Source organism: Hylobates moloch, unplaced genomic scaffold (assembly GCF_009828535.3).
Source record: "Hylobates moloch isolate HMO894 unplaced genomic scaffold, HMol_V3 SCAFFOLD_1, whole genome shotgun sequence".
In the NCBI taxonomy this organism is placed as follows: domain Eukaryota; kingdom Metazoa; phylum Chordata; class Mammalia; order Primates; family Hylobatidae; genus Hylobates; species Hylobates moloch.
Window position 1 is genome coordinate 3,434,597 of NW_026652276.1, and position 20,441 is coordinate 3,455,037.

The 20,441-nt window shown below is 44.2% G+C and overlaps 1 protein-coding gene across 8 annotated transcripts in view; it reads right to left on the bottom strand.

The window, feature by feature from the left end:
* The window catches only part of TRAF3IP1 (TRAF3 interacting protein 1), a 79,606-nt gene continuing 59,165 nt past the window's right edge, over nucleotides 1-20,441 (bottom strand). For 6 of the 8 annotated variants that reach the window (XM_032753212.2, XM_058436809.1, XM_058436808.1 and 3 more), the window contains 2 exons: nucleotides 3,035-3,255; nucleotides 5-2,159 (listed from right to left, as the gene is read on the bottom strand). In XM_032753212.2, coding sequence (XP_032609103.1) covers nucleotides 1,994-2,159; nucleotides 3,035-3,255 — 387 coding nt within the window. In that variant the 3' untranslated portion in view covers nucleotides 5-1,993. Of the gene's footprint in view, nucleotides 2,160-3,034; nucleotides 3,256-20,441 lie in introns of all 8 variants that reach the window. The other 2 variants (XM_058436822.1, XM_032753195.2) reach the window with 2 other exon arrangements.

Genomic DNA, 20,441 nt, shown 5'->3' on the forward strand with positions numbered 1-20,441 from the left:
AATCCATACACTTATGGAAAAATATGTGATTATTTTTAATGATTTACGTATAAAAGAAAAATAAACTTTATGATACAATTTGACAGACTACTTCATAAAAAATTTTACTTACATACAATGTATGCAATTTTTGCAACCCCCAAATTCTATTCACATATACAAATTCATAAAAGGCAGACATCTTAACTTGAAGTAAAACAAGATCCATTCAGGGTCATGGCTAAGTCATTTGATTCAGTAGAAAAGAGATTATAAATACATGAAGGGCTACTTAACTCATGTCCCTCCACTCCCCCAAAATGTATTTAATATAATCTGATCAAACAGAATTTTATGGTGCAGTATAGGAAGGAGAAAAAGACCAACGTTTCAGAATGGCAGATCTTAATAATCTGCTCCTGAACTTACACAGCTCAGAAAATCATATAACAACCTTAGTACAGAATTTATTCTGGAAATTGTATGAAGAAAAACCCAACGGTGCCATTTGTGCTAATCCTTAAAGAAACAAAACCCAGCCGGGCGCGGTGGCTCATGCCTGTAATCCCAGCACTTTGGGAGACCGAGGCAGGCAGATCACGAGGTCAGGAGGTGGAGACCATCCTGGTCAATATGGTGAAACCCTATCTCTACTAAAAATACAAAAATTAGCCGGGCGTGGTGGCGTGCGCCTATAGTCACAGTTACTCAGGAGGCTGAGGCGGGAGAATCTCTTGAACTCAGGAGGTGGTGGTTGCAGTGAGCCGAGATTGTGCCACTGCACTCCAGCCTGGGCGACAGAGTAAGACTCCATCTCAAAAAAAAAAAAAAAAGAAGAAGAAACAAAACCTTTTCAGGCAATCCTCACACTTTAAATGGCACTCCTTAGTTTACATAATAAATACACTATTTAAAAGTATTAGGACCCAGACCTTAAGACCCATAAGTATGTCTTCAAACACAATGAAATGTTTTATACAGTAACTTCAGACTCTGCTAAGTATTTACAATCGTATATGTAAGTGAAAAACTATAAACTATGTTTTTTAAAAAACTTTTGCTTTAAAAAACAATTTCCAAAAAAATGGCTAACATCAAAAAACGTCATAAATCAGTGCATCCTTTTAAGTCTTCCTTATGTTGTTTTTCCTAAGCTACCTGTCTCTCAGGTGTGCACACCCACGCAAAGGAAAAGGCATGACACCAATGCCTTGCAGAGCGAGACCCTCTTAAGGAGAACAAGGACTCCGGGGGGCTGCGCTAGCCTCTGTCTGAGGAAAACCAGGGTAAAATGCTGAAGACAGTGAGGATGTATGTCCAGACAATGTCCATAAAGGCCATCCTGAAATCTCCTTTTTCAATTGATGAACTTTAAGGACTAGAAACACAAGCAAAAGATAGTAGAGATCAAGAAGAAAATTACATAGAGAGGTACATGCAATTACAAAGAGGTCAAAAAACAAAAACGAAAACAATCCAGTTGATAGGTACCTTATATGCAGACAGGCTGAGATTAGCCCTTTCAAATGGAAATTAACTAAAAATATAATGTATTCATTTTCAGGCCTCATTCTACTTATCAAGTGCCTATCAAAAAGTATACAGTCATCCTTCATTCGGCACGGAGCTCTGAAAGTCTTTCCACTAAACCAAAATAAAGGACTACTATTCCCTTGGTATGTCCACACCACTTACCTGCTAGAGAGTTCTAGTACAGAACTAAACAGGTTACAGCAGAAACACAAAGAACAGGCTTTCAAAAAAATTTTTCACAGAGGTGTTTGGAAGCGCTATTTATAACTAGCCAGTATTCCATCTGGAAGGAGGTAAGAAAACATGGTTTTTTAATACACTTAACATGCTTACAGTTTTAAAGCTCTGAAAATTAGCTGGATAATAACATTGTAAACTGTTCATTTTCTTAGCAAACTGGAACTTAAAAGAGTAATGATTTTCTATCTTCCTTTTTGCTTTTAAACTGAGGTGACTTTTCATCTCTGAAACTTTTGAGTGTTCACCTTCTCGAAGTCAAATTGATACTATATACCATTTTCTGGATTTTTTCTTCATTCCTGAGGATGTTGGCCTTCACAGAGCAGATCTTGTCTTGCTGGTCTTTGATCAGCTGCTCCAGCTCCGCGAGCTCAGCCTTTAAGGGCTCCACAGCACAGTCTGTGATACTGAGGGAGAACAAAACCAGCGGCTCATCACTCTCTCATCTCATTGTGTGTTGGCTTCTTAATTAAGACATTGAAAGACAACAGAAGTAAATTATTCATTTCATCCAAAGAAAAGGATATTTATTTCTTATTTTCACAACCCCTGCCACAACCAAAAGTGAAGTCAAACATGAGATTTATAAAAGCAGCAGTTAATATTTCTTCAATGATAATCTTGAAGTCCTTAAATTATATACAGAACAGCCTCTGGGACAAGGGGGTATGCAGCAAAGTCCCCATTGACTTTTGGGACACCCCCTCCACTACCCCCCACCTGGGTTCCTGCTGCAGGGCCTCCTCCCCATTACTCCCCCACTCCACTACCCCCCACCTCTGCTCCTGCGGCAGGGCCCCCTCCTCATTACCCTCCTGCTACCCCCCAACCTGTTCCTGCTGCAGGGACTCCTCCTCCATTACTCCCCCAACTCCACTATCCCCTACCTGTGCTCCTGCTGCAGGGGCCCCTCCCCATTACTCCCTGCCTCTGCTACCCCCAACCTCTGCTCCTGCTGCAGGGCCCCCTCCCTATTACCCTCCTGCTACCCCCCACCTCTGCTCCTGCTGCAGGGCACCCTCTCATTACTACCCCCCACCTCTGCTCCTGCTGCAGGGCCCTCTCCCCATTACCCTCCTGCTAGCCCCCACCTCTGCTCCTGCTGCAGGGCCTCCTCCCCATTATCCCCCTGCTACCCCCCACCTCTGCTCCTGCTGCAGGGCACCCCTCATTACTACCCCTCACCTCTCCTCCTGCTGCAGGGCACCCCTCATTACTACCCCTCACCTCTCCTCCTGCTGCAGGGCCCCCTCCCCATTACTAACCCCCTGTTACCCCCCACCTCTGCTCCTGCTGCAAGGCCTCAGCATGCTGCCTGTTCTCGCTGTGCCACAGCTGCAGCTCATTCTGCATGGCATCCACGTCTTCCTGGATGTAGTCCATGATCTTCCCCAGGGGAAGTGCACACTTGCACAGGGTCTGGATGGACGCGTGGAGCTTCTCTATCTCCTTGGAAACGATGTCCTTCTCCTTCTTCCATGCCGACTCAAAGAGAGATCGCTCCTACAGTCAGGGAGACATTGGAAGAGGAACACGCCTCCTCAGTCCAAAGGCAGAACAGGGCTGGTGCACTCAGCACACGGCCATGGGGCTGGGAGGAAAGGCGCAGGTGGGGACAGTGCTGGCTGTGGGACACTCACTCCCATGCAAAGGGAGAGCCATGCTGCCTAACAGAGTAACTCTGAAGTGCTGCATGCCATCAGAGGACACAGCACTGCCAGGGAGGGGCTACTCCTTCCCTGCTCAATGGGGACAGGGGTCTGTCTTTACCTGGAAATCCATCTAAGGGCAAATCTCTATACAGGCAGATTGCAGTTCCCAACTAACAAGCAACTTTTGTAGCTACTGTTACAAGAACTTAGTGACATGGAAGATTTTTCCCAAATAGACTGGCAGAGAGGGGGCCTGACCCTACAGCTCCTCAAATGGCCCACCTTCCATCCCAAATGACTCCAAAACCCAGCTTGCCAAGGGGCAAGGGGAAAGAAACCCAAAGAAGAGGCAGAAACTGGTGCCACGGAAAGGAAGGCATGGAGAATGTGCAGGGGAGCCAGCGCCAGCAGCACCCAGCAGCACCCAGCAGCACCCAGCAGCACCCAGCAAGCAGAAGGTCAGGTCAACTTAGACATGATTGTGCTGGCCACTCAGGGAGGCCACAGAGTCCAGGGGTCAGGGGCCAGATGGAAGGGGTCAGGTTGAGACAGCAGCAGGTAAAGGAGGTGAGGAGGACGCAGAGACGAGGGGGGAGCTGCATGCGGTTTGGGCCAGGAGTTCCTGGGTTCTTTAGCATGCAACATTTAGAATTCTCTTCATATGAGCTTTGATCACAGACATCTCTGAATCAGAAACTGATGTGAGTTGATAAGAATCAGTAAGCTTGGGAAAATTAACATGAGTTCTTTCTCCTTCTTTCCTTTCTTTCTTCTCTCTCTCTCTTTACAGCCAGGGTCTCACTATGTTGCCCAGGCTGCTCTCAAACTCCTGGGCTCAAGTGATCCTCCTGCCTTGGCCTCCCAAAGCGCTGGCATTACAGGTGTGAGCCATCATGCCCTGCAACGTTGTTTCTTTAGGAAGCCCTCCCTGGACACCCCTACCCCACTCCAGACTCCAGAAGGGTAAGGTGCCCTTCCTTGCCTCACCCACTTACAGAATGAGCTAGTAAATGCACTCAGTTGTAACAAATCAACTTATTTAATTTGAACGTATCATAGCTACATAATCACTTGCATTACTTCTGCTAGTTTCAGACTGTAGGCTCAGGAGGGCAGGACCTTTTGTCTAGATTCATTGTGGTTCAAATAAGCTCTGCTTAAGAATTTGTGAAATGAACTAATGAAGTGGATAAATGAGTTATATATCAAGATCCTAGTTCCACCATTTACTGGCTTGGACAAGTACAAGAAAGCTTTAGCATAATGCCTGGAACATAGAAAGTGTTAAATAATTGGGACTTTAAGTAAAACGTAAAACTCATACAACTAATAAGTGAGTTCAGCAAGGTTGTAGTACACAAGATGAGCATATGAAAATTAACTATATTTCTATATACGAGCAATGAAAACATGGACGCTGCAATTAAAAATACAATGCCATTGACAATTGTTCAATAGAAGACTATGCTTAGTTGTAAATCTAACAAAACATGTATAGGACTTGGAAATGGAAAACGAAACAATGCAGATGAAAGAAATCAAAGGAAATCTAAATAAATGAGAAGACACACTGTGTCCATGGATTGGAAGACTCGACATAGTGAAGACATCCATTTTCCCCAAACCGATATGCATGTTTAATGCAAATCCTACCAAACTTGTAGCCAATTTTTTTGTATAGACAAGATTATCCTAAAATTTATACGGAAAGGCAAAGGAACTACAATAGCTAAAACATTTTCAGAAAAAGAATAAAGACAGAAATAACCAGTCTACCCAATTTCAAGGCTTTTTTTTGAAATGGAGTCTCACTCTGTCGCCCAGGCTGGAGTGCAGTTGTGTGATCTTGGCTCACTGCAACCTCTGCCTCCCAGATTCAAGCGATTCTCCTGCCTCGGCCTCCCGAGTAGCTGGGATCACAGGCGCACACCAGCACGCCCAGCTAATTTTTGTTTTAGTAGACATGGAATTTCACCATGTTGGCCAGGTTGGTGTCGAACTCCTGACCTCAGGTGATCCTCCCATCTCGGCCTCCCAAAGTGCTGGGATTACAGGCGTGAGCCACCGCGTAGGCTTCAAGTCTTTTTATACAATTACAGTAATCAAGACAGTGCAGTACTGACAGAGGGACGTAGATCAAATGAACAGAACAGAGAATCCAAAAGTAGATCCATACGAATATGTCCATATGGCCAAGCAATCTTTGACAAAGGTACAAAAGCAATTTAGTGGCAGAGAGAGCTTTGCACTATTTGGCACTGGGGTAAGTGGACATCCATAAGCCAAAAAACAAACAAACAAACAAAACATTGACCTAATCTCATATCTTAAAAAAAATTAACTCGAAATGGACTATGGATTTAAATGTAATCTATAAAACTTTAAGATAAAAAACACAGGAGGAACAAGTCTTTGGGATCTAGGACTAGGCAAAGAGTTCAAAGACTTGACACTAAAAGCATGACAAAAATTTCAAATGTTTGCTCTGCGAAAGACCCTGGGAAGAAGCTGCAAAGGTAAGTCACAGAATGAGCAAAAACAACTGCAAATCACACATCCAATAAAGGACTGATAGCTAGAATATGCAAAGAACTCTTAAAACACAACAGCAAGAAAGTAAACAATTCAATTAGAAAATGGGCAAAAGACACAGACATTTCACTGAAGAAGATATAAGGATGGCCAACACACACATGAAAATATGTTTGAAATCATTAGGCCAACACACACATGAAAATATGTTTGAAATCATTAGGTATTAGGGAAATGTGAATTCAAACCACAATGAGCCATCCCATACAACAATCAGAATGGCTAAAATAAAAAATAGTGACACCACCAAATGCTGGTTAGGGAAAACTGGATCACTCATTGCTGACGGGAATGTAAAAAGATATGGGCACTCTGGAAAACAGTTTGGCAGTTTCCTATAAAACTAAACATGCAACTACAGTATCAACCAACAGTTGTACTCCTGGGCACTTATCCAAACAAATGAAAATTCATGTTCATAGAAAAACCTGTACACAAACGCATATGGATGCTTTAATCAAAGTAGCCACAAACTGGAAACAACCCCCGTGTCCTTCAACAGGTAATTGGTTAACTAAACTGTGGTGCATCCACACCAGGGAAAACTATCTACCAATAAAAAGGAACAGACTGGCCAGGCACGGTGGCTCACACCTGTAATCCCAGCACTTTGGGAGGCTGAGGCAGGCGGATCACCTGAGATCAGGAGTTCGAGACCAGCCTGACCAACATGGCAAAACTCCATCTATACTAAAAATACAAAGTTAGCTGCACGTGGTGGTGCATGCTTGTAATCTCAGCTGAGGCAGGAGAATCCCTTGAACCCGGGTGGTGGGGGCGGAGGTTGCAGTGAGCCGAGATCATGCCATTGCACTCCAGCCTGGGCAACAAGAGCAAAACTCCGTCTCAAGAAAAAAAAAAAAAAGGAACAGACTGCTAATCCATGGGACAACCTGGATGGCCCTCAGAGGATTATGAATGAGAAAAGTGAATCCCAAGAGGTTACATGCTGTAGGATTCCTTTTACACAAGATTCTTGAAAGACAAAGTTACAGAAATGGAGAACTGATGGTGGTAGCTGGGGGTGAAGGAAGAGTTCGAGGTGGGGGAAGAGGGTGTGGCTATTAAAAGGCAACAAGAGGGATCTTTGAGGTGATAAAAATGTTCTGGATCCTGTTTCATTGTCAATATCCTGGCTGACAATGTACTATAGTTCTGTAAGATGCTATCACTGGGGGAAAGTGGGCAAAAGGCATACAGTATATCTCTATTATTTCTTTTTCTACTATTTTTTCTTTACAGGGTTTCACTGTGTTGCCCAGGCTGAACGCAAACTCCTGGGCTCAAGCGATTCTCCTGCCTCAGCCTCCCAAAATAGCTGGGGCTACAGGCATGTGCCACCACACCTGAGCGTCTATTATTTCTTATAACTACATATGAATCTATGGTTATATCAAAAGGTTTAATTTTTAAAAGGCTATATAAAATGCCTTTAAATTAAGATGCTAAATGACTGAAATGAATTCAATAAAATAAACTACCTTCCAAGAGAAAAAGATATTCTTTATTATACACAAATTAGTAAATGTCTCATTGACTTAGTTAAGAAATTTAAACTTCTATTAAAACCCATTCATAATGACTATTAAGCAATTCCTGTGCATTTGGCATCATGTTAACTCTAATATAAAAATGTTTAGGGCATAGACCTTAGGGTAGGAGACTAATATGAACAAATAGCTTACAAAATTGGAGAGTTACAATGTAGAAAAAGACACTAAGAGGTAATCTGGCCAAACTCCTCCTATTTCTATTGCACAGGACCAAGCAGAATTTGGAACACTAATCTTAAAGCTTATAATTTTATTTTTAAGAGATTAAGACTTTAAAATAAATACACTTGGGCTGGGATTGTGATAGTCAGGACAGACTTTTATTATTATCATAAAGGCATTGGAATACATTGCTGCAAAACACCAAAACCCTGGCAATTTTTAAGCTTTCATTTAACACAGCAGGGGCAGGGTAAATGCATCAAGCAGTGATTATTTGCTTTAAAAAGCACACCTCTCTGATGACAGACCTCGAGTTATATGTTGCTCATGTAGATATATCAACAATTTTCCAGATAAAAACAACCTTGTTTTTAAAGACTTTTAATCCAATAGTAGTTTGAGGATCTACTACCCCCACACAGGAATTAGTCATACACAATATGATTAATTTTTGGAAACAGAGAGAAAAAATTATTGAAAATCTGTCATGGCTGGGTGTGTTGGCTCATGCTGGTAATCCCAGCACTTTGGGAGGCTGAGGTGGGCAGATCACTTGAGGCCAGAAATTTGAGACCAGCCTGGCCAACATGGTGAAACCCTGCCTCTACAAAAAAAAAATACAAAAATTACCCAGGCATGGTGGCGCACACCTGTAGTCCCAGCTCCTCAGGAGGCTAAGCAGGGAGGATTGCCTGAGCCCAGGAGGAGGAGGTTGCAGTGAGCCAAGACTGTGCCACTGTACTCCAGCCTGGGCAACAGAGCGAAACTCTTTTTTCTCAAAAAAGAAAAAAGAAAAGAAAAGGAAAAGAAATCTGTCATTACACAAAATATGACCTAAAACCACCTAGACCATAGGAGGACTCAGGGCCAACAGGACCCGCAGTCAGTGCCTTGTGGTTCCAAGGCCTGGTGCCAACCCAGCCTCACCACCTCCTAACTTTATGACCTTGGAATGACCTCTCTGTACCTCAGCTTCCTCACAATAAAATGGAAATAATAATATTTATTCTTCAGGTAAGATTAAATGGGATAATATAAAGTAAGCAGTTCAGTGCCTCACACATAGTAAACCCTCAAATAGATGTTAACCATTATCGTAAATTTATTCCTCAGAAAGAAGCAAGTTGCAAGTCCCCCCAGGACGAAGCATGGGTGCTTTTTCCTGTGCACTGATACAGTTATTTTACCTCCTGTCAACTTGTTGGCTACGAAAGATTCTTAGCCAGGCATGTTTGGAATACTTTAGTGCACAATAAAAAAAGTATTTATAGATATTACCAGCACCACCTAACAAGCTGTCATGTCCAGGCAAGTTCTTTCATTAAAATGTAATTTACGTTCCTCATCAACACACTTCCTTCTCCATCTCCATTTTAAGAATATAAATAACTCACAGCTATGAAATTCATCTCAAAGCTCTTTTCTCCACTGAAAGATTGGTGATCCTGAACTCAGAGGAAGTCTGCTGTGAACACCGCAGAACCACCCACGGCACCTTTTTGTGGCACCCTCACCATGGATCCAGTGTCTAAAGGCAGTTTCTCCAAGTTAGGCAAACAGAGAGGTGGCAGCCCACCTGTGTTTCAAGGGGACACAAAGTCACCCCCTCTTGTCCCCTCCTGCCTCCTACCTGGCCGGCCTCCCTTTTCCTGTGGGCTGAAGACTGTTTACTCAGCTGCCTTCTGGCAGGAAGGCCTCTGGCAAGGCATCTCAGCGTTGGGCCACTTCATGTGCTCACGTGCGCACACACTTTTCAGAAAATGCTTCCAAGATTTCTAAGGCGAATAGTTACTTCTGGGACTATTTTATTTACATTTTACCACACACACACTTGTCCCCAGAAACATGGGCATTTGCACTTCTAGTGATTTTTAAATTTATAGTTATTGATTATAAGTCATATAAATACGAATTATTGACCTTAGAGATTTATTTGAATTTCAACTGGAATCCTTCAAGAGAATTATTACTATTATTATTATTATTATTATTATTATTATTATTATTATTATTTGAGATGGAGTCTCACTCTGTCACCCAGGCTGAAGTACAGTGGTGCAATCTCAGCTCATTGCAACCTCCATCTCCCAGGTTCAAGAGATTCTTCTGCCTCAGCCTCCCAACAGGTGCCCGCTACCACATCTGGCTAATTTCTGTATTTTTAGTAGAGATGGGGTTTCACCATGTTGGTCTTGAACTCCTGACCTCAAGTGATCCACCCACCTTGGCCTCCCAAAGTGCTGGGATTATAGATGTGAGCCACTGCACCCAGCCAAAAGTATTATTTTTAAAATATCTTAAAATAAAATTTAAAAAATGAAGATGGAAATAACAGAACTGAGTACTCCAAAATGCGGCAGGGTTGGGAGGGGGAGGGTTGAAAAATTATCCACTGGGTGCAACATTCGCTACTGGGTGATGGGTACACCAGAAGCCAAATCCCTACCCATTAACAAGCATGCCCATGTACCCCCAAATCTAAAATAAAATAAAATGTAAAAAAAAAATGTCTTAAAAGTCTGGTCTTTAATGCTGCCAGAAGTCCCTCTCGGAAGCAGGATCCAGGGCACATGGGGGTGGAGGCCTCCAACCCCTGCCCTGCCTTGCTGCTGGATGTGACTGCTTAGCCACACTCCTGAGCAGAGCTCTACCCGACATTAAGCAAACCCAATAAACAAAAGCCTGATTAATTGTAGGGTGGGGAGGTGGGCAATAAATCAAAAGAGTACGTATTTGCTTCAGATAACATACTCTCTCATGACCTCAGGAATTGATTTACATGCAACCTGTCAAAAGTTTGTTTTCTAGGCTGGGCGCAGTGGCTCACGCTGTAATGCCGGCACTTTGGAAGGCCAAGGTGGGCAGATGGCTTGAGCCCAGGAGTTTGAAACCAGCCTGGGCAATGTGGTGAAACTCCATCTCTACAAAAAATTATCCAGGCATAGTGGTGCATGTTTGTGGTCCTGGCTACCTAGGAGGCTGAGGTGGGAAGAGTGCTTGAGCCTGGGATGCAGAGGTTACAGTGAGCCAAGATGATGTCCTTGAGCCCAGGAGGTCGAGGATGTAGTGAGCTGAGATCATGCCACTGCACTCCAGCCTGGGCAACACAGCAGGACTCTGTCTCAAAAAAAAAAAAAAAAAAAAAAAAAAAAAAGGTTGTGTTCTTCATAAACGGAGGAATATCTGCATTCAATTTATAAAAGAAAAGCACAGATTGACTGAATAATTATTCTAAGTGTCCTCTTCATCCAGAAATATTCCATCACCAAACTTCTTCATAAACCATATGTTCATCTCGAATGCAGGTCAAGTTGGATCCCTTGAACGTACAAGCAAAACAGCCTGCAAACACAGACTTTTTTTTTTTTGAGACAGAGTCTCCCTCTGTCCCTCAGGCTGGAGTGCCCAGGCTGGAGTGCAGTGGCGCGATCTCAGCTCACTGCAACTTCCGCATCCCCAGTTCAAGTGATTCTCCTGCCTCAGCCTCCCGAGTAGCTGGGATTATAGGCACGTGTCATCACATCAGGCTAATTTTTGTATTTTTTGTAGAGACGTCGTTTCACCATGTTGGCCAGGCTAGTCTTGAACTCCTGACCTCAAGTGATCCACCCACCTCGGCCCCCACAAAGTGTTGGGATAACAGGCATGAGCCACCGGACCCAACCAATTTTTTGAGACAGAGTCTTGTTCTGTCACCCAGGCTGGAATGCAGTGGTGCAATCATAGCTCACTGCAGCCTTGGACTTCTAAGCTTAATAATCCTTCCATCTCAGCCTCCCAAGTAGCTGGGATATAGGTGTGCATCACCATGCCTGGCTAATTTTTTTAATTTTTTACTTTTGCAGAAACAAGGTCTTGCTATGTTGCCCAGGCTGGTCTTGAACTCCTGGCCTCAAGTGATCCTCCTCTTTAGATCTCAAGGCATTGGGATTATAGGCATGAGCCATCATGCCCAGCCTCAAAATTATGTTTAAGAATCAACCATGTTACATGTATTTTGTTCATTTGCGTTTCTGAATAGTGTTTTATTATATGAATGAAATACCACTATTCATCCATTCTGCCACTGATGGACAACATTTGGGGTTTTTTTTTTTTTTTTGTCTAGGGCTATTACAAAAAAATACAACTCTAAATAATCTTATATATGTCCCAATAGAGATAAGCACATGACTGTCTCGGGTATGCAACAAGAAGTGGCATTACTGGGTCAAAGGGCATGTGTGTTCTCAACTTTGTGATATTATGTCAAACCGTTTTCATATAGTTTTAGAAATTTACATCAACTATTTTTCATTAATCAGTATCTCATTTCTAGGCATATAAAGGAAGCTTTAGCTCTACTCTCATGCTATTTCTACAATCTGACAACTGAAGGTAATAACTACCAAACTGTTATCTGGCAGCAGCTAGAAAACTGCTACTCCAAGTCAGGAACAGGCTGTTAAAAGGAGCCTTCCAAATGACAGACGGTTGCTCATTAGACAAACTACTTACAACTACTTACACATGGGTGGTAAGCTTTTAGCATGGATGTATGAGAAGCTGGACAGGATGAGGGCTAACTGCCCAGACTGGGGCCCAACAGATCTGGGGTAGCTCCTACCTCTGAGACTTACCGTCTATATCATCTTGGACAAGGTAACTTTTGTGCCTCATTTTCCTAACCTAGGAAATGGGTATAACGCCTATCTCATCTGTAGGAGACCGTATTAAATAAAACATGCAATTCCTTAGTCATGGTAAGTGCTCTATAAATGTTAGCTGTTCAAATCATTATATTGTCTATAATGAATAATTATTAATGGTAAATGTCTATAGGAGAAAAAATGCATACAGAGCAAAATATCATTAAATGTTAGCTACTTTTACAGATAAACATGAATGTCCTTGGAAGATGAATGAGAAATCCTCTTAGAATTATGTGTTAAGCCAGGGTGAGTGAGCTTGGCATGAGCCCCAATGGGTCACTGTGGTCAAGGCAAAAGATCAGAGCACAAAACAAAGAAATCTTCAGACTGGCCTTTCTGATGGACCTTAAAATGGTCTGAAAGTTGATTTTATTAGTTGGGTTATTCTTGTCACACCCAACTAAACCAGAGATAGGGTTGAGGGGAAAAAGCACTCAGGGCACCTGCTTCAAGAGTTAAATTTTGGCCAGGCTCGGTGGCTCACGCCTGTAATCCCAGCACTTTAGGAGGCCCAGGCGGGCAGATCACCTGAGGTCAGGAGTTCAAGACCAGCCTGGCCAACATGTTGAAACCCTGTCTCTACTAAAAATACAAAAATTAGTCAGGCGTGGTGGCACATACCTGTAGTCCCAGCTACTTGGGAGGCTGAGGCAGGAGAATCGCTTGAACCTGGGAGGCGGAGGTTGCAGTGAGCCAAAATCGCACCACTGCACGCTAGCCTGGGCGACAGAGTGAGACTCTGTCTCACACACACACACACACACAAAAATGTTTAAGAGTTAAATGTTTCAGAAGCCCAGTTGCTGAAACAGCCTGCTGTAACCCTAAGACCAGTTTTACCTAGAAGCCACTGAAACAACCCTCTGTGACTCTAAGACCAGCTTTGCCTACCACTGTCACTCACCAATCCCAGCTTGCCAGCTCTCCAAAACTTTTCTAGTGCCAATGAGTTTTCTTCCAAGACAATACGTAACCTTTCTCTTTCTGATAAAACTCCCAACCTGCTCTGTTCTTCAGACATGCCAAAGACCATCTGGTCTGCGTGTATACCCCAAATTGTAATTCTTGCTTCCCAAATAAAATGTTTTAAATTTCAAGATTTGTCTCTATATTTTATTTGACTTCGACAAGGGAAATATTTATTAAAATCACCTGTTCACTGAAGGGTGGCAGACTATCTCACCCAAAAATATGCTACTTTGGCAGGAGCATTATTTTGAGCTAAAAGCACTTATAAAACAGCGGTGCAAGAAGGCCAGTCTGACTTCCCCCTTTCTTCTTAGAAGCAGCCAATGAAACTCCCATGTAGCAGATGCCCTCCTTGCACCAAAAGGAAAGAAACATTCTCATCACCAGAGGTGGGTTTGAGGCCAAAAGAATTCTGTACAAACAGACTTAGCAGTCCACGGAAAAACTGGCTTTCACGAAACCGGTCCCCGGTAGCAAAAAGGTTGGGGACCACTGTTGTAGAGTATCTAAATAGGGTCGTGGTACTCACCCTTGTTCCTGGCTGTAGTAGAAATATCTCCAGCCACTCACTATTACATACGATGTTGACTGTTGACACAGGTGTTTTCTCCCTCTCATGAAAAAGAAGTATTTTTCTATTCCTAGTTCACTACAGGTTTTCAGTATAATGGATATTGAATTTTACATGAGTCATCTATTTTTAAGAGAAAGTACACTGACTAGTGATTTTATCCGGTTCAGGAATAATCTCTTGGTTAAATGTAAGGTAAGTAGTCAACACTTAAAAGACGCTACAGGCCAGGTGCGGTGGCTCACACCTGTAACCCCAGCACTTTGGGAGGCCGAGGCGGGTGGATCATGAGGTCAGGAGATTGAGACCATCCTGGCTAACACGGTGAAGCCCCCGTCTCTACCAAAAATACAAAAAATTAGCCGGGTGTGGTGGCAGCCACCTGCAGTCCCAGATACTCGGGAGGCTGAGGCAGGAGAATAGCATGAACCCAGGAGGCGGAGATTGCAGTGAGCCGAGATCGCACCACTGCACTCTAGCCTGGGTAACAGAGCGAGAGTCCATCTCAAAAAAAATAATAATAAAAAAAGAAAGAAAAATAAAAAGCTACAACTGACTTGAATTTCTTAAACTGAAATGACTGACTCTTCCCTGGCCATGGCTACATGAAGAAGGAAAAAATACTGGAGAAACTACTAAGGGAACTAGACACAAATATATTTATCTAATAGGAAACACAGTGGACAAAATGTAGTAGAAAACTAACAAACAGTCAACCCCAAAGATGGCAGGAAATGAGCAAAAGAGGAACAAAAATCATAAGGGGAGATATGTGAAACAAAGAGCAAGATGAGAGACTTAAGCCTCCCTATATCAACAACTGCACTAAATGTAAACAGACGAAATTAGAACACCATGCAAAGAATAACAACAGGAATTCACAAAAAGAGAGATGCAACTAGCACAAACAAAAGCTATTCACCTCAATTTGCAACATGAAAAGTAATAAAACGGGTTTAGCTCCCAGCAAGGAATCCAAAATCAATTAAGATGTCCAGTGTTTGCTAGAATGAGGAAATGAACACATTCAGGTATGGGACAGAAAGATGTTGACAATCTAGACAACCCAAGATTCTACTTCTGAGATTTACCCTTAGGAAATGTTAGAGAGGTGCCAAAAAATACATGGGCAAGATTTTTCATCTCAGCATTTCTAATTATAGCAAAAGCCTGTACTCACACCAGCACCGAAGTCAGCAGGGACCTAGGGAAACGCCACGGTGTATCTGTGCAGGGGGACAGTGAGCACTCACCTGTTGGATGGTGACTGACAGACTCAATGCAGATTGTTCATTAATAGGTAGTTTCCAAAGGCCTATGCAGGACAGCACCATTATGTGCAGCCACATACTCACAGTACTTACTAAGCACCTACTGTGTGCCGGGGCCCAGGTCCACTGCCCTTGGGACTCTCACAATCTAGTCAGAAAAGAGACCCACAAGTTTGATTCAAGTTGCCAACGAGATACCAAGGAGATGGGGGAATGGAAGAGGAACCCCACACGGTCTGGGTGGTAGGAGACTGCCTGGAGGGCAGCCTACAGCAGGTGGGCCTATAGTGGGTGAGTATTCCAGACAAAGGGCAGAGCTGGGTGCAGACTTCCTTGGAGGTGAAAACCACCAGCAGGTTCCGGAAGCCAAGGGAAGGCTGCAGGCTGGAGGGCAGTGTGCAGAGACAGGCAGGGAGGTGGCTGGAGCCCGAGAGTGGTGAGGATTTCGGACTTGATCCTATGGGCAATAAAAAGCCAACGAAGGGATTTCAGCAGCACAGAAACCTCATAAGATCAAAGTTTTAGTAAAAACACTTGGCTTCCAACTTGGGGGAGAGAGAGAGGAGGCAAGGAGGCTCTTGTGACCAACCATCCAGGGAACCGATGGAGGCAGGAGAGGGTGGCAGCAAGACTGGAGAGAAGCATGCGGGCTTCTTGCTTTATAAGAGGTGGAGGGGCAGGGAGGGAGGGGTGGGACTCTCTTGAGCAACTGGGGGACAGTGACGCCCTATGCTGAGCCAGCAAAGGAGGTCGGTCTGGGAGGAAGCTGGTGACACTTGACTGTAAGCTGCTGAGCCTCAGACATCTATGGGGTGCCAAGGGAAGACGTGCAGCTCCCAGGAAAAGGCCTGCCTGGAAGCAGACATCCACATGTCCTCCATCCCCCCTCATCCTCCCCGACCTGCTGATCTGAACACACCGTTTCACCGCCTCCAGATGCAAATGACAACTTAGGTTGTTATATAAAGTTCTTGTGTTGCAATGTTTCCTTTACAATCATGAAATTTTTCTGGATTCTTTCAACATTTAATGTTGCAAAAGTTTGTGGCCAATCTGATTTTTGTCCTTTTATCAGCTTTTTTGGCTGAGTCCTTTGTAGCGCTCTTTTCTTATCCTTGACAGTCAACGATTCCACCAGGATGTGCCTCAGTATCATACTGGTACTTTTTAGCTGACACTCAGGGAGCGCCTTCCTGTCTGCATACTCAGGTCTTCCATGCAGGAGAACCATCGTAGCATCTGTTTCACCTGTTTTCGTATCCTCCTTATGAATGCCAACCATCACACCCAAGCTCTCTGTCCCCTTTCTGTCATCTTCTCTCTCACATGTCCCCATGGCTTTGGTGTTTCCTCCATATTCTGGGAACGCTTCTCAAGTTTGCCCCAAACATCACTGGTTGGTTATTCTGTTGTGTCGATTCTGCTTCTTTACGGCTTCAGGTAAATATTTTGTTCCTATGATCACATCCGTGTGCCTCCATAACAGTCCCTCCTTGACTCAGCGCGCTCCTCTTCCCCATCAGTGGCTTCCTACCCGCCAGCCCCTTTCCTCCTCAGCCTGTCTTCATGTCATTTTTTTGCTTTTTGCTTAATCATTGGCATTTTTTAAATTCGTAGAGCATGATGAACATATTTACAGAAGTATCACACCCCACACCCACGAGGAGCTTTCCTCAAAGGTCCCCATCAGTTCTGCTCACGTAGGGTGCTTCATGAACCCTCTCTCTGCTCACTACCTGGAACAGTGGTGCAAATGAATGTTTATACCCATTTTTGAGGATCCCATCAGGGACAAGTGCAGGGCAGTGGCCCACCAGGGTGGTATCTACAAGGGAACTTCGGTCCATCTCTCTTCAGTGACTGCAGGAACCCCTGGCCAGCATCCTTCCACACAGTGCTGCTTGCAGGCACAGGACTGGCCCCCACCTTCCCGGCTTCCAGCGTGGTAGCAAGCCTGCCTGAACCTGGGAGCTCCTCAGGGCCCACTTCCAAATGCCACTGAGCCACGGCAGGGAACAAGAATCAAAGAGCACCCCACCCACCACCCATGCCTATGGCCCCTTCCAAGGGTGTCAGTGGGGTTCATTGGGCCCTACAGGCCTTCCTCGAATCCAGCCCCATCTGCAAGTCCCAAAGAAACTTTTTTAAAGTTTCTGTAATGTGGGGGTACAACCCTCACTGGTTTTGCCCCATTTTTATGTTCCATTCATTTCACTGGGATTCTGAGAGGGGGAAGATAACTTGGGTTCAAGCTACCCTAGGTGACCCAGGAGTTCCAGGGAAACAGAATTCTGAAAAAATAAATAAATAAATAAATAAATAATTTAAAAAAAAACCCAAGCATCCTACCCAAATCCCGTCATTGTGGCAAGAAAAATAGTTGCTATTCTGTAAATAGGACAGATGAAGCCTTTTGAGAGTATCCTCAGGAAACCAAAACAAATGAGTCAGACTCAATACAGATCTGGGAAAACTGGTTTCAAGCACTCAAAAGAACTTAAGTCTCTATGGAAGATATTTCCAGGAAGGGTCCTTGCTCTCCACCCTTGTTTTATGGCTACAGCACTCACATTTAAACATTGACTCACACACCTTCATGAAAACGAAGGTTGCTAACATGCTCTTACCTCATTTTCTTGCATTCTTCTAATCACTTTACAACAGTGTTTCTGTTATTTTGATTTTTCAGGAGTTCAAAGACGAAAAGGTGTGATACAGGCATTTCCTTTAAAATATTGTTGGGATCATCTCACCTTGGGGCCGGGGGTGAATCACAGGTAACTGAGGCTGCTCAGGGTGAGGCTGAGCTCATGAAGAGCAGAATCTGCTTCTTCCACAATAGCCTGGAAACAAGCCTCCAAGTCCATCCACACGCTGGAGAAGAAGATGCTGTGAGTGGCCGGGCTGGGCCACTGGGCCGGGCAGCAGTGCGTGTTTCCTATTGGTTAGGGGGATACTGCAAGATCTGCCTTGACTGCAGAGCTTCCTGTTCAAATTAGCCAAATCCAAGAGGACACTCCCACCACTCAGGGACCCAGGGGGAGAGGCCCTTCCCTTCCTGTGCACGAAGACACCATATTTTCTGGGTTTAACAGGATCAGTCGTTGTGCACAGGAATCAAAGGGCCCAGATAAGCAGCTTCTCCACCTGGTTCCTGCAGGGCTCGGAGAGGCCCTCTGAGAAGCTGGAAGGCACCGTAGGGATCCAGCTGCACATGAAGTCACCTGGGAGCAATTTTACACCCAGCGCCAGCACCTGCCCAGAGACTGACCCTAACTGAGATGGGAGGGGCCTGGGCACCAGCATTTCAGAAACACTCTGTGGATGGTTCTAAAACGTAGATGTCTCTGAGCAGATGAACCTCTAAGCAAATTTCAAAGGACATACGGTTGTAAAGTTCACTTTCTCTACATTTTAGAATCCCTTTCCATCTCATAGGCAGCAGCAGCAAAAGAATCTAAGTTTTAAAATGGACTTTAAAATTGTCTTTCTCCATCAATGCTGGAAACGGCCAGTGAGGGGATTATTCAATTATTTTGTTTTTTATTTCCATCTCTGTACTAACTAATTGGATTTGCTATTTTAAATGTCTTACTAAAATATTAATCATTTTCTACTGAGCCTATTGCTACAGTATTTCCTTATCATTCTGGCTCCAGTGTTATTATTATATATTTTGCCTTCTAAATTCTTAACATATTTAATCGCTCCAAAAACACCAGCTATAAAAGACAGTTACTGGGCAACATGAGACCCATTCAACTGAATGGCTGGCATGTGGGCAGGGGAGGAAACCACCGTCTAAACCTGCAGCAGGAAGTGGCCATGAGGTCAGAAGTCCTTGGCAGAAAACACGTGTCACAGAATTAATTATGAATAGAAGAAGTGAGTCTAAGGACTGGATGAGCAAAGGAAAATTCACACACAGGATGGTCAAGTTCCAAATACCCAAGCGATGGCATCACGCTGCCGCCTTCACACAAGCAGGTGTCTGTGGCTGCCAAGGCAGACAGAATGAGGAGTTCTGCTGAAGCTGGCACTCCTCACTCTTCCCTCCACCAGCATCCTGACAGCCAGCTGCATGGTCTCAGTCAGTCGCACCGTCTCAGTCAGTGACCAATGCTGTGAGGATAGCAGAGCCGGGGTCAGAGATGGTGAGTGTGCGGCTGAGGCCCCACGTAGCTAGGTGGACAGGAAAGGCCTCTCTGAAGAGGAGACTCGTGGGCAGGAACTTGAATGGGGTGGGGGCTGCCCGGCCCGAGAGACGAGCAGCCTCCAGGTAACCTTGGACTGCAAGAAAACAGGCCCCCAGTGACGCATGGACGACCAAAGAGTGAGTCGACATGAAACAAGGAGAACAAGTCTGGGGTTCCGCTGAGCACCTGACACAGGGCGGTTGCATCAGCATCAGTGCCAGGCTGCCTGAGGTGGGGACCGAACGCTGAGTCACATGGAGAGCACCAAAGAAGGACTGGACCCTCCGGGGCCTTTCTACTCCTGACCCACCTCCCCTGAAGGCAAGAGCAGAAGCAACCTGGTACTAGTCAACAATGACCGACCGCAAAACCGCCTGAGTGCCTCATGGTATTGGGTTTGCAAGTTGATGGTGAGTAAGAGCCTTCTGATCCAGCAGCCTGGGGCCAGCGGGGGTCCCGACTTTGGACCAAACTGGGGAAAAAGTGCCCAGCCTCAAAGTTCCCTTAACCCAGATCGCCCATCAGACTTAAACTGTTCTACGGCCCAGGAAAAAATACAGGGTCCCAAATTAATTTTATAAAATGGACATAACCTTGATTCTAAAACCTAAACACTCTCTCTCTCTCTCTCTAAAACTCCAGGCCAATTCCACTTTAATATAGAGATGAAGTTCTATTTTTAAACGTCAGCAAATTAAATATAGTTTTATATTGGGTAAATAATAGATGATGGCCAGGCAAAGGTTACTTGATGAGTGTAAGAACTGTTCAACATTAGGAAGTCTATTAATATAGGAACATCTCAACAGCTGCCAAAAAGACAGTTGTTAACCTTGTCATTCGTTTCTGACTGAATGCCGAGAACGATGCCCAGCATATGGCAGGTGCCAGATGGCTGGTGAATGAATGAATGAATGCTAACTTTTAAAACATGATAATTTATAGTCATAAAACAAGTTTCCATTAGATTCTTAAAAGGCTAAATAAAAACTAGTAACTTAGGTGTCCAACTTAATAAATTTAAAAAGAAAA